General features: G+C 49.6%; 1 protein-coding gene across 1 annotated transcript; it reads right to left on the reverse strand.

Moving 5' to 3' along the window:
- Positions 1–11033: 11033 nt before the first annotated feature.
- Positions 11034–12383, reverse strand: LOC144155697 (exonuclease GOR-like). Its single transcript, XM_077687304.1, has one exon. The coding sequence runs from the start codon at positions 12381–12383 to the stop codon at positions 11034–11036; it is 1350 nt and encodes a 449-aa protein (XP_077543430.1).
- Between the last annotated feature and the right edge of the window lie 2531 nt (positions 12384–14914).

Raw genomic sequence — 14914 nt, forward strand, 5'->3', positions numbered from 1 at the left:
ATGAAAAGTAGTATTGGCCTCCCATCTTTGGCGTCACGACGTCGCTTTTTTCGCCTAACTTTGTTTAATAAAGTTTATTACCATGCTTCTCTCCATGCTGAACTGCTTTCACAGCCTCAGTACATATCACGTCGAATTGACCATAATCATAAAGTTGGAGTTGATTCATCTAACACAAAATATTTTGCTGAGTCTTTCATTCCCAAAACATCCCGAGACTGGAACCACCTTCCCGTCGATATTGTTTCCATACGCGATAATCATCTGTTTCATCTAGCATTAGCTAGCATTGTATAATCAGGATAATCTGTTTTTGTATTTGAACACATGCACTGCTTTTATGATTACCCACTCCCCTCTTCAATGCCCATGGCCTTGAGGGTATAATAAATAAATAAATAATAAATAAATAAATAATAAATATTTTGTGGACATTTCACTATCTCTGGATAGCGCTCTCTAACTGTCACTGAAAGACAGCTGTTCAGCACCTTCTGAAAAGGGTATTATCTTCCCAGCCTGATCGGCCAGTCGCCCATTCTTTAAGGTGTGAGGCCAAGTCAAAATCGCAAATTTCTTTAAAAATGACAATTTTTTGTTTTCTTCTGTGTTAGATGTGGAATTTATTAGACATTATTTTGCTGGAAATAGTTTCTTCCTACACAGTTTCTTTTAAAAAATACATAAAAAAATATAAGGCGTTTACGAAACCGAAACTGAAACTGCCAGTTTTGTGTGCAACACAAAAATGTCCGGATTTGGAGTTCTTAGCCTGTTATTGAACAATCGTATCACGTACAAAAATTTAATATTGCCCTAATAGTATTTTCAGCACTTTATTTATCAAGTAAAATCAAACTTCTCACCAGGCAGATGCGCGATGTTTCGCACGTGTTTTTACATCCTGGAGCCTTCGTGCGCGCGTGAAAGGAGCTTCGGATTGTTTAGTGGATGTGCTTACTCTCTGTGCTTACTTTTTCTTACTGGCAGTCAAAGCATGGGAAGTTTAGAGGGCAAAGACGCACAAAACAAAAAACCTAATACCAAAAACGAATGATGAGCCGCGCATTGCAAAGGCATCGATGTCAGAGCACTGATACTGCAAAGCAAGCTATAAAAAAAAGAGATGAGGGGCCACACGAGTAAAATCAGACACGAACAAGACCCAAAAAGGAAGTAGTTACAAATGTGGGGAATTTTAGCTCTCCTGATCATCTTATGTAAGCGCTGCACTTGCTTAAAATCTTTTTTGTTGATTTTCTCAGAACCTACTTTTTGGCGACTTCTCCACACGCGAATATTTATGACATTTTTCCTAATGAAGATTTTTGTAGTGAAACTTGGCACAATTTTTCCTCACATTAATTAGTCTGCGATGAACATCAAGAAATGAATTTTTTACCCCAAGGACCACCCAATTGAACGTTCAGTTTTTTGGTTATTTCATCACTATACTTCGAGGATTCATCTTATCTCCTTACTTTTGGTTCATTGCACAGGTCAAAGCCTCCCCTATACCACTTCCAAAAATTGTGTTTTCATGCCTCACTATCCGAGGCTTAACAAAGAAGCAAGACTTTCCAACGCTGGCACTAGAGCAGCTAAGTCTCATTTATTTACAAGAGACATACAGTGACAGCATCCATATTTACACGGATGGCTCTGTAACAACATCTAGTTCTGCCGGCGCCGTTGTTATACCACGAATGTCCATGTCCACAGAATTCAAAATAGCCCATCTTACCACTTCCACGGCTGCCGAACTTACCGCCATCTGTTGTGCCCTTCACACCGTTGAACAAACTTCAAGCCGAAGATGGGCGACCTTCTGCGACTCAAAGCCTGCGCTTCAATCGCTCCAGTCAGCCCCGTGCCGTGGACCTCATGAACAGCTGCTGGCCGAGATAAGACTACTGTACGACCGTGCCACCCAAGCGGGTTATGACATTGCCTTTCAGTGGCTTCCCAGTCATTGCGGCATTGCCGTAAAAGAAAGTGCGGACGCTGCCGCACGCTTGGCACACCAAAAAACGGAGACCATATCTATTCCGTTATCCAGGACGGACGCTGCTAGAACTCTCCGCAAACTTGCTCGGGAGACCACGCTATCCAAATGGACCACCCAAGAGTTCACGAGCGCTCGTATTCATGCCCTGGACCCCCATCTCCAGCGCCCCCTTCCATTAGGCCTCCCACGATCTGATGCAACCATTCTTCGTCGTCTCTGGCTTGGAGTCGCATTCAGAAATGCTTGCTCCTATTTGATTGGAATGGCAGCCAGTGAGGCGTGCGAAGTTTGTGACACACCAGAGACCATACGACATGTCCTATGCGAGTGTCCACGGTTTTCATCGGAACGAAGCCAATTCTCTGCGACTCTACGAAAGTTAGACTCTCGGTGCCCGTTCTCTGAGGAGACAGTCCTGGGCTACTGGCCTTCTCCGTCATCTACGGACAAGGCAACAAAAGCGTTCCTGTGTTTTCTGAAAACGACGGAATTGCACAAAAGACTGTAGCGTAAAACACTGCTATGAACTCACTGAACTTGTTTGTCTATAGTGTCCTACTGCTAGTACGCTATGTCTGTACCTTCCCCTTCTTTTTCTATTTTCCTCTTTTTTCTCATTGTTCCCCTTTCCTCCGTGCAGGATAGCATACTAGGCCGTAGCCTGGTTAACATTGCTGCCTTTCCTTTACCTTTTTTCTGTGTGTGTGTGTGTTTTCATGGAGTTAAATTGGAGTTATGAGTGTTGGCGTGAGACGCACATTTACTACAATTTTTAATTAAAAATATAAACAAAAATTCGACATACTTGATGAGGCTTTCATGGCCCTAAAAAAGTGGGCTTTACGATGTAAACCAAACATCTGAACTGTTTACTTCTTTTTGCAAATTTCCCCAGCACTTGGCCTCATACTTTAAGCACACACCGAAGTAAACATTCACAACCAGTTTGGGCACGCGAACGACGTACGGTCAGTGGAGCAGCCATATGCAGGACCTCGTCATGGGGCTTGGTTTATCCAGTCAATTTACACATTTAACGGCGCACTAGGGACGCGAAACAGCCCCGAATAGAAGGTATTCCGTTACTGGACAACAAAAGCCTATCACAACGGTGTTACGTGCGCCATCAATTCTCCAATGCATCTTTTTCCGCGTGTTTTGTCGGGAACTTTCGCCTTGAAGTTTAGATAGAAGACGATAAAAGACGATAGAAGCGAAGCTCGATTAGCTAAATACCTGCATGAGTTCTTTTATTTAGTCGCTGGGAACAGTCGGTGGCTGCTACGCCTTAATTGTGGGAGGACTGGCAAATCTAAAGTTGTGGAGATCCGGTCTTTATCGTTAGGCAAACGTGTTACATCTAGGCGTTGCAATGAATCGCAGTAAGAGCAAAAGAGAATAAAAGCCACGAATGCATGATAGTGTCATAAATAAATTGCACTGCGTCTACAAAAACACACCTTTGCTACTTGGCAGCCCATGGGACCGAAAAACTCGAAAACGAGGGCCCTATTCTCGACTTCGTGAATTATACGTGAATTCGCCATATTTCTTGCGTAAGCAAAACGTAACCAATCAGTGACGTGTGCACGTACAAATCTGACGACATGCACTCTACTTTTACGCAAAGCTTACAATGATCACTACCAAGCTGTCAAATATTGTGGATAAAAGATATAAAAGCACTTGGCATCATAACAGGTACTATAAAAATTACTACGGCGGCCGAGGCTGGCACGAGAAACACATTTCTCAAGGTCAAAATTGGCGTCAACTCCCCAATGCTATCAAGTAACGTTGATCCAAAAGCGAGCGAAGGGCTTGTGTTTTAACTCTACGGCGTATTAGAGTGTAGATTGTTCTAGTACCCTGTAGGCGTATGTTATAAGCTAAAGAACATCACACAATATTTTTGTCGTGTCTATTTATTCATTTTAATCGCTTTTAGTAACGTAATTGAGCTCGCTGCTTCAATGCCAGCTTTGTTGCGTTATCACCTCCCCGGAAAGCTTGTACTCACGCGCAAGACTTGAATGGCGGAGCTGTTGTAGGTGGGCATTCCCGGTCACATAGTTAAGTTTCAGTATCACTGTTTATTTGCATAGTCGCTGTGCTAGTATTCGTCGTAATATGCATCGAAGAGGTCGTCGTCTTCTTCGCGGCTGGGGGGGATGAAAGCCATCATCTGTATCGTAGTCTTCCACCAGCTCTTCGTCATTGAGTCGAGGCAGCGGTGGCGTGATCTGCAAGTCGTCTCGAGTAGGAGTGGCACACTCGTAGCCACGTCTCCGATTATCCATAAGGGCTTCTAGATAACGCGGCGGCCGCGGTGACCTCTCCCAAGCAGGGTGTCTTTTCATCTTTAGCACTATCGCTGAAGTTTGGTTTTACATGCGTTGTAGCGCTTGCCGACAGCGGTGGAGCATTTTATTTATTTTTTCTAGAGCCACTGCGCGAGCCGGGGACTCCGCGGTCGCCGCAAGGCATGCGCTCACTAGCGGTGGCCATTTTCTCTCTCGTCGGTGTTTTTGCCATTTTAGGGGCGAAGCCCATCAGGGGCTAGAGCTGTCGGCGTCTCATGTCGTCGCCCTCTCATGTCGGCTTAGTATTATGTAGTCACGGTCCGGGGACACTCGTTTTCCAACGCCTCGCGCTAGAACGTAACACGTACTAAAAGAACACACCCGGACACTCATTTTGCAACGCCTCGGGCTAGAATGCTTCGTGCTTCAAAGAAATGAGACCCTACTCCACAACGGTTTCATCTCCGTGGGCAAAAACTCCAAGGCGTCAAGAATACACTTATACACTGCATGCCTCGCCCCTCCCCAGGTTTCACGTTGCGGTTTCGTCTCCATGGACGAAAAATTACACCATCTCCGCGAAGGGAACTAAGTGGTGATGCAAAGCATGGGGGTTCCATGTAGTGTAGGTTCCACACCCGAGCAGTACCGGCACAGGCGGTATCTCAGAGCAGACTGAACGCCGCGCAGCGCCCGCACCTGCTTTTATACAGCTGGAGGAGAGGAGAATGTAGGAGAGACGCGCATGCACAGTGGGGGTGTGGACGGCGCAACAATGGGAGGGCAATAGCCCCGACCATGAGATGGCTCCTGGAGCGACAGTGTCGCCGGTGTCTTCCTGGGCCGGCACGAGACGAGCACGCTTCCCCTTTAAGGGCTCCTGGAGCGACAGTGTTGCCGGTTGTCTTCCTGAGCCGGCACGAGACGAGCCGAGCGGCGAGGAGGAGAGCGGCGTTATCACAGCTGGTTAGGGCTCCTGGAGCGACAGTGTTGCTGGTGTCTTCCTGAGCCGGCACGAGACGAGCCGAGCGGTGAGGAGGAGCGGCGAGGAGGAGAGCGGCGTTATCACAGCTGGTTAGGGCTCCTGGAGCGACAGTGTTGCCGGTGTCTTCCTGAGCCGGCACGAGACGAGCCTAGCGGCGAGGAGGAGAGCGGCGTTATCACAGCTGGCGTGGAGAGGGGGATAGGGAGGAGAGGTGCGGACGCTGGACGCCGAGGGACGACGGAGGGTCGACTAAGAGATGCTTTGCATCTAAAAACGCAAAGGCGCCAAGAATACACTTTTACACTGCATGCTTCGCTCTTCCTCAGATTTCCTGTTCGTGGAGATGGCCCTGGACATTTTTTTTAATGTACTGAGCGTGCAAAGGACGCTCGCAGGTCGCCGTGAGGCCCGCACACCCGAGCTCTCGCCATTTTCTTGGTATTTTTTCCTGCAACGGCGAACTTACGGCTTGTAAAACAGCTCCGCTGTTAAAAGAGACGGCTGTCACCATCGGTTGTATGACGTGGTAAAGACAGCGAAACGCTATCCGTGGTAATGGCAGAGCATAATAATGCCGCCGATTCACTCCGGAACTTTAGGCACGAAAAAGCAAGGTTTTACGCGCCCGTAACAGGCACTGAAAAGTGCCATTTACGCATTTATAGGCATGAAATACTGTCGCCTAAGCACATATAGGCTCAATTAATGTTTACGTCAGCAGCATATTTTACGACAAATTTTTTACTTGTAGTGAAAACAGCGGACAGGTGTTGTGCTGCGGGAAAGTAATTTTATTTTCGCCGTGAAAACTACAGTTGCTATTTCAACAGATTTACGCGAAGTGCAGGGAGGTCCGGCAACAAAAGAAAAGTTTAAAAACCAACACAAGCCAGACCCATCTCAATGGTTTGCGGCTTGAAGTTACACCTAATTTCGGTCAACAATTGCGTGCGAAAAAACAACACTCAACGTTCACTGATGTTGGGGGAACGCGCTTGTACTTCGGGACGCCCCATGGTCTGATTCCTTCCAGAATATTAGAATGTTTTGTGCTCGGAACCTTCGGCAGTTTTTTTATCACAAGGAATCCCGGAATTTTATGTCAGACAGAAGGGCAGATTGCCAGACAGGAATGGCTCTATCAGCAACCGGTCCTTTGAGGATAGTTGCGGATTTGTCCTGGACCTTAGAAATGAGCTCAGCGTTCTTAGTCACAGAAGCACCCAAGCTGTCAGATGTGGAAATGCTTTGTGCTAAGAGTTTGAAAAAAAGCAAGCGAATGTGCGAAGTCACGTTCAAGCGTAGCATTGTGTAAATAATTTCGGCTGCAACGCTTTCGTCATGTGCAAAGCTGTTAGTACCTGTACAAACGGCTAGTGTTTTTGGTGGTGTGTTCGGGGTAGTTTTTTTTAAGGGGGAACAATGGGCCCTGGTGGAAGAGGCACAATCCGTAACTGTTGCTTGAAGGCACAACCGCCTACCGAAGAAAGATCTTAGCTGCATCTATTTATTAATTAATTGACAGAGCACAACGACGTCCTTAGCTCTTCACTGCACCGATGAATCACATCGATAGTACCGGGAAGTCCAAAAATTCCGTATAAAAAGCTGGGCTATGCTGTTCTGCACAAGGAGATGCCTATGGAAGCTGCGGGAATAACACAATTGAGGAACTGTGCACACTGTAAAAAAAATTTGGTCAAAATGACGGAAAAGTTCTGGCAGCTCTATTTCCAAGCGGTTGGCTGTCAAATTGACGGGTGGTCGTCAATACCAAATGATGGCGTTTTTAGTCATTTTGACGTCTTCCTTGTCATCCTGAAATAAAAATTTGTCGTCAAAATGACGGGCTGACGTTTTTTCATTACGTCATTTTGACGTGTCCTTGTCAATATGAAATACTAATGGCCCGTCAATATGACGGCCTGAGTGTTTCACAGCAAACCGTCATTTAGACGCCAAATTTAAGTAAAATGTAGTCTTCGGCTGAACTGCCCAATTTTCACATTCTGTGGGCAGTAACTGATAAAAGATGCTACGACGATTAGCTTCAGTGCTCACGTATTTATTGCTGCAGAATGGTACATAGCAGAATGGATGCAGGAATGCACAGCAGACTTGTGGCTTTTCTGTTGATTTTCTGAAAAGTGAGGGTGGCCGTGTCGGTAACAAACGTTGAACATGAAGAATCCACGATGATGGGTGACACTTCCTGCTTCACAGTATTGTGGTGATGCTGTCGTGTCCGTCGACTGCTATGAATACCCGCTGGAGTCCACCCATCTTCGAGCCTGCATGGCGACAAAATTACTGCACTTACGTACCGTCGCAGTTGAAGGAGCGATGCAACGATCGCGAGTAACAGTTATACGTACTTTGCACAAGAAGGCGACGCACGAGAAAAAAAGACGCGCAGAGTTTACATGTGTCCAGAAGCTCTTGGCCCGTAAAGTTTAAGCAGTCGTTAGTCTGCTCGCTTTCTACCCTTTGCACGACCCGATGAAAGAGTCGACAGCCCCCTACCCTTCTCCACCCCAACTTTCGGAAATAGTGCTGCGGCGTGAACAAGCGACAAGTCATTGCTTATTACCGAGTTTCGGCGGGTGCGCAGGCACGATCAAAAGCGTTGTTTCGCGCAAAATTATATTACAATACATACTCGTCGTGCACTTAACAATACGCCCGCCTACTGCGGTGCCGAAATCAGCCGCTGTCTATTCCCGCCCATTTCTTCCCATGTCGACATTTCGAAACTGTGTCAGTTGGAGACAAAACTCATCAAAACGCAAACGCGTTTCCTGTTTGGGGGCAATTAAAAGTGCTAGAAAAAGTAAAAGCCCCAGGCCGTGCAGCGGCCGGCGCGATGGTGGTCATCGTTCTCACGGCGCAGTTCTCCCTCGCCGACCGCTCGCACCGACGAGCGTGCTGCCCTGTTCAAGCTACAGATGCAGAAACACGGTTCCAGTTTCTGACACGACGGTCCTCATAGTATTCGAGCCAATATACTCTGCACACTTGAACTTGCTTCACAATTATTGCGTTCGCAGATTTTAGTTATTATTATTATTATTTTTTTTTTGCGAGGAAAAATCTCTTGATGCTGTAAATCGTTCACTTACCGCTATCAGATGCACTGGCTCTGTTGCTGCAACTCCGTGCGCATGGCTGCTGAAGGAGACGAGAAAAGAGACCTGTGCTCGGTCGCAGTTTCAAAGAAGTATGTGTGAGCCCCCGACATGGGAAAGGAGGGCAACCCAGACGCTTTCCGAAAACAGAAGAAAATGTCCCTTCCTTCCTCCTCCCCCGATCACGCGGATGGCGGCGGCCGCCGCGACGGGAGACAAAGGAAGCGTCCCTGGAAGGACCCCCACTCCCCCCAGCAACAGGCAGCGGTGCCTCTCGGAAGGGTCCCCTACAAAGGAAGCATTCTTCGACAATCCGGCGTCGAACAAGAGAAAAAGCAAAAGGCCCCACCGGCGACTGCGAGAGCCGCCTGGGGCGGCCAATCAGAGTGCTGTATTACCGAAATCAGTTTGTTTGTTTCCTTTCGCTCCTTGTTCTATCCCCTCTCCCATCTAGTTGACGGCGAAACAACAGTCTTCACCATTTACGTCGACTTCCTGTCAAAAATCACGGTCACTTGGCCGTAAAAGTGACGGCCAGTTTTTACAGTGCACTATATACCGACTATCAGTATTGCCGTGAATGATGCATTGGGTTTCTTTGTTTTTACCGCCCGGCATCGCCGGATTGTGTTATCTGTGTCCCTAGTGAAGCGCGTATTGCATCCTTTCTTTCTTATGCCGCACGGGTTATCTCATTTGTTTTTTCCTAGAATTCATTTGTTTTTCCCTCATTTGTTTTTCTCTAGAATTTGTTTTTCCCTAGAAACATTCCCTAGAGAATGTTTTTCCCTAACGTCACTAGCCTAGAATAGTCTTCTTCGACCTACAGTGTTCTCGAAGTAATTTGACGGTTCGAGAAATACCCGCGCTGAACAATAAATCCCGGCAGAGCAGTGGCTGCGGCATTCGATTCGCCGACACTTGCCTCCGCAAGTCACATTGTTGACTGCTGCTTCGGCGCCTGTGTATTCTTTGAGTTGTTAGGGGAGCACAAGTTCGCTCCAATAAACTTGGCTTTCCTTCAGAACAGCTGCATCGTCTTTGGCTACGTGACAATATTAAACAGCACCCAACACTCCTTACAACTAATTCCCGTATTGCTAGGTTTCCAAACGCCCTCGAAGGTTACCGAGCACGGCAAAATGACGGCTGTCACGACTGGAGTACATCAAATGTACCGAGAGGCCCATTTACGTAAGCTCCGTTTCTCGTTCCTTCCTTGTCCTACTTGGGCTGCATCTTGCCGTCCGGCGGTGTTCCTGTGATGGGCGGTTAAGTGTGCACATGTTCATGGCGTCAACACTGGTGTGTCAGATTTTCACGTGCATGGTTATCCCATAGGAGGCGTCTTTGACATTGACTGGCCTATGCGCGGCTGCGTAGCGTTCATTGCATTCGATTTTTTGCGTTAGCAATAAATAGGTCACATTGGCAAAAGTTCTCGCTGTGGTCCGCGGACACAGCGCGTCGGAAGGACATAGAACAAAACAGCTCGTGTGGACAGGGGTGATGTCGGTGAGATTGGCTGGCTGCGATGACGCTGCGTACGAGCCTTTCGCTGCTCGGCAGATGTGGTGAGGTCGAGGTGGTGGTGACTGGTGCACTGTTTGCGTTTCTCGGCTTGTTTGGCACGGCTTGCGGATTTTTCTTGCGAACGGGGTACGACAAACACCCCGTTGCGGAATTCTAAAGCGACAACACTATTGCAAATCGTTGACTCGAAAAACCAAGAACAGCATATATACAGTTGAACATGCAGTTGAATATACAGTTGTCCCCTTGTTGAAGTTTATATGACCCAAAGTTGTTTAGAGCGATTAGCAAAATTAAGTACAACATGGGCTTACGCGATGAACGCGCTTATTCCCTTTTATTTATCCAATACCAACCCCCCAACTCTTATTATGCATTGGATAAAAACCACCGGTTTTGCTATAAGTGCTCTAGCAACCATTAGGATGACTGCACACACGTTTGGTTAGCATTTGTTTAAGCCCGCCGCAAAATACGTTTCTGGAAACGTGACGTCACCCCGTTTTTGCCACGGCGCGCTTCTGCCACGCTCTGCGCCCGCATGAACGTGCTGCACACCGCTGTCCTCACGGTGCTCCCATTGCGCAGGCGCGCTCCGCCGGCCTCGCCCATCATGACAACGAATCCAGAAGGTACTTGCGCAAAAAACGAGAGACAGCATTTAGTAGACATCTCTCAGCCCCATAAGGAATGACAGACGGCCTGACGATGGGTACGTGACCGAATCAAAACACTACAATGGGTGATATACACGCTATTTAATCGGGGCGTTTTGGTTAGATCTACGATGTTCTTCTTGGGCCACCACGGCCAGCGAAGCAAGTAACGGTCCAGTAATAAGAAAATACCTCAGAAAATAGCTCAGTCCAACCCTGTGGGCATGCATCAACATCGTCGGCAGGACCAATGACGATGCCAGCAGGCGTGCGAGGAGCCAAGTAGCGGTCCGTGTTCACTCCAATCTTTGGCGCCAACGGGAGCATGCAACTTTGTCAGGTTCCTCAAGTGCACCCGCCGATTCTCAGCCTTCGCACCCCCTACCGCCCAGCCGCAATGGAAAGAGCGCCCACGTCGCCGCCTCACTCGGACGGCTGCCTCGGCCGTCCCCCAGGCCACCGGCTCAGTCTATCACGCACCTCCTGATCACGCGCCGCTTTCCAGACCATCAGCTCCATGCAGGCCTTAGCATCCTCGACGCTGTCGTGGCCCAGAGGTCCGTTCGGCACAACGCGGTTCAGGTACTCGCCGACCAGCGACCGCAGCGAGCGTCGATAGGGCAGCCCCCAGTGATGACGGAACACCACGGCCGTGTCCACCACCCGGTCGTGGACCATCCTGAGCACACGCAGATCGTTCTCCAGGCCGTGGCCAACTAACACCGTGGAGGCGTTAATGAGTCGCAGGAGCGCCGCCTGCACGTCTTGCAGCGTGGTGTGCACGTTGCGTAGGTGCGCTGCGGTAATGCCGCTGAAAGCCGTGTTGTAGTCGAGCACTGGGCTTCCGGGCTTCACGTACGAGTCGTACAGGGTTGTACCGTTGCAGTCCACCACGCTCACCCTTGCCACCTCGAAGCCGCGGATGGTGAAGCACATTTCGCAGTCCAATGCGAACACTTCCCGGGTGCCGCCGTGCCTCCGACGTGAGCACACGAAGGCCAACGCCGCCGTGTACCACTTGTCTCGAGCCCCGAGTGGGCACACGTGGTAGTAAGAACTGTTGCATCCGGGGTGGTCGGCAGGCGCCCCACAGCAGCTGAACCCGATTGCGCTGCCCCGTCCGGTGTGGAAGAAGCAGGCGCTATTGGCATAGTACTCGCCGCTGTGCGTGATCACGAAGGACGCACGGCAGCGGCTGCACGTCTTGCGGCTTGAGTACGCCTCTTCCCCACCCTGCATAAATAAGACGAGGCCGGGCTTATCAGGGCATAGCCGGGGATAACCACAGCATTCCCGTTCCTGAGGGCTGAGCACGTAGCGCAGTAGCCGGTCGTAGAGGTCAGGGGTGCGAAGCCGGAGGGGCGAGGTGTCTGCGAGTTGGCCCGTACTGCGCCGTGTAGCCGAGCAGATGGCGTCTGTCGAAGGCTTCTGCAACTCATCCTCGGCGCTGGAAGCGTATTGGAGAAACAGACCATCACCCGGAGCCACAAGGTACTTTTTGTTGCGATGATCGTGCACGTCACGAGCAGGGGCCCTGTCTCCTTGCAGGGTGGCGGCTTCGCGTGAGGACGGGTGCTGGCCCTTCATGTTCCGGTCCTCCTGCTGGTTTTTAGGCGCCGTTTCTTCTTTCTTGCCTGTCTCCGACGGTGTCTGCTTGTCATCGCCTTCCTTCTTGCGAGACACGAAGAAGAGTAAGAGGATCAGAGCACCGAGGAGAGAAGAAAGAATTACCACTGACACACTGCCGGTTAAGAACCCGAATTCGTCAGCCATACTGCTGTTCCTCTGAGAAACCAGCAACGTTGCTCTTCCTAACCGACACAGAACTGCCAGTTGATAGTGATGATACGCTCGTGCGGTTATATGCCTTTGCAACGCGAGGCTGAAGATTTTCTAGCCTAGCCTTCGTGCAAGCACCTAGCACGTCTAGTGTTGCGCTTTCAACACTAGCTACATCATTTGACAGCTGCTTAAAGAACTCGCCGTTCGACTTCTGTTGGTTTGAGGAACAGTCTGGTTAGAATTTTAGTAGCCTAAGTTCGAGCCTCAGCGGTCTTGAATCTTTTTTAACTAAACGTATACTTAGGTAAAAATGTTTCAAACTGACTCTACACAATTTTTTCGTAAATAACCGTGATTCGAGTTCTTTTAGGGCGCTTTGAGGTTCAGCACGCATACTACTGTCGAAATCAATTCTAGCTTTGTACCACGCAGGAAGTGGCGGTTCTGTGGAGCAGGTAAAATCGAATATCGCTGAATCATGCTTGCTTTATTTTTGTTAAGGTCATAATTCCCTCCACGCCCTCCCTTGATGTGTGGGTTGTTGGGAAATCCCCTCAAACGCCAGGAAAAAAGAGATGGAAAGAAGATGGCGACGACGAGTGAAAGAAAAAAGTGACAGTTGAGAAGAAAGAAAAAAATCGCGCGAACCTGCTACGAACGAAAGAATGACGTGGAGCTCCATGGATGATGATGAAGCGCACTTACTTATAGAAGAAAGGCCGCCTGTCCGCTAGAGAAACGACGGACGGGCAGGTGGCCCTCCTTCTAACAGGGAGGAGAAAAGTGAGTGGAAAGGCCGAGAGGTTATCCAGGCTTACCCCCGTATTCAGAAAGCATACTTAACTTATGCCATAAGGAAGCCTTTCGTAAGTGTCGGCAAAGGACAAGGATGAGAAAAGCCCGCTTTGCGTTTCACAAACCTTCCTTAAGGCGCACTTATCAAAGGCGCTCTTTTCGAGGCACGCTAGGCTCCTGCGAACGAGGCTAGCGCGCGATGCGCCAATCCGTACACGGCGTGTGGGCGGGACTTGACATGTGCGCCAATAGCGGAGAACGCTTCCGTGGCGCCAGCTTCGAAGCGCTCGGATCAGCCTGCTCCGTCCGCAGCCGGTACCCGCAGGGAACGTGAGGCGTAGCATCGCGGCAGAATACTGATCGCGGCTTGCGCTACTACCGCGCATGATTATATATTGCGTGAATTTTCACCACAGCATCATCCCCTTTCTCGCATGCGTAACTTGGTTTGCGCGATTAGTTCCATTCGGGCAAGCGGCAGCAAACTGTAGCTGCACCTGCCGGCGCCGTTCTACGAGCGGAGGCAGCGCCATGCTGCCGGCGCTGGCCGCATCGCGCGCCGGCCGGGCCGGTGGGCCGCTGTGAGGTGCGCGGTGTGCGCACGGCCGCGTCAGGGCGGCAGGCGTGTGCGCGGATCGTTGTTGCTCGCGGAAAGCGCTTTATTGTTTACAGCTTTATCAATTTCTCGCGTACGGCGCGTGAAATCGAACGCCCCAGCCAAGCTCTCGCAGTAGCCTGCAATGTTGGTCGGGAAAAGGCTCACTTAAGTTAGGTCGGGAGCTAACTTAAGTAGCACTTACTTTCTGCCCGATAAGTTCGCGAAAAGGCGCCCTTTGCGCATAAGTTTGGTTCTTGAAACGCGTTGAGGAGCCGAAAAGTGTCCGAAGGGAAAAGTTCTACTTAAGTTAGGTTTGTGAATACGGGGGTAACCCCCGTTGGATTGCTACTCGGCACTGGGAAACGGGTGTTCAGGGGATGAAAGAGAGGGCAGGCGAAAAAGATGGGATAGGAGCGGGGGAGCTCACACACTTTAGTCCCTTCGTGGGCACTATAGTATTTCATCCAAGTGTGTGTCCTTCATGAAACGCAGAAGGGCTTTTGTTGCCTTCTGCGAAGTTGATTGTAGGGGTCGATGTCCTAGAATAGTCTCTACTTTCAACAGTTGGTTGTCCAATCGGCTGAGCTCGGCGGCCAAAACGCGTCTTCCCGATGAATACTGGGCGCAGCAACGAAGCACATGTTCGATTGTCTCTTCAATCTCGCAGACGTCGCAGTGAGCACTACTCGCCGTCCCGATGAGAAAGGAGTAGTCTTTCGTGAAGGCCGCTCCCAACCACCGCCTGCAAAGAAAAGTAGACTGTGATTGAGGCAGCCCACACGGAAGGCGACGCTGGAGTAGAGGGTCCTGGTTGTGGAGGCGCGGATGCACAAAGTCCGGTATATTCCATTGAGTAATGGAGGTCGTGCGCGCGAACTGACGAAGCAGCCTAGCGGCATCAGTCCTTGAAAGCGGAGAAGATGGCTGCCCGGAGAGTCATGACCTGTCCGGGCAGCGGCATCAGCCAAAACATTGCCAGTTATTCCACAGTGGCTTGGTAGCCAATGAAATAAAGTATTATGCCCCTGTATGATGGCCTGGTGAAATTATTCTCGAATTTCTGTCACAAGTTGGTGGAAAGGACCGCAGCGCAAGGCTGCTCGAAAACTTTGCAGGGCGCCTTTTGAGT

This window comes from Haemaphysalis longicornis, unplaced genomic scaffold, assembly GCF_048455015.1.
Source record: "Haemaphysalis longicornis isolate Haplotype H1 unplaced genomic scaffold, Haemaphysalis longicornis Haplotype H1 scaffold_1, whole genome shotgun sequence".
In the NCBI taxonomy this organism is placed as follows: Eukaryota; Metazoa; Arthropoda; class Arachnida; order Ixodida; family Ixodidae; genus Haemaphysalis; species Haemaphysalis longicornis.

Coding starts and splice junctions, on each gene's coding strand:
- LOC144155697 (XM_077687304.1), bottom strand. CDS start 12,383: ATGGCTGACGAATTCGGGTTCTTAACCGGCAGTGTGTCAGTGGTAATT.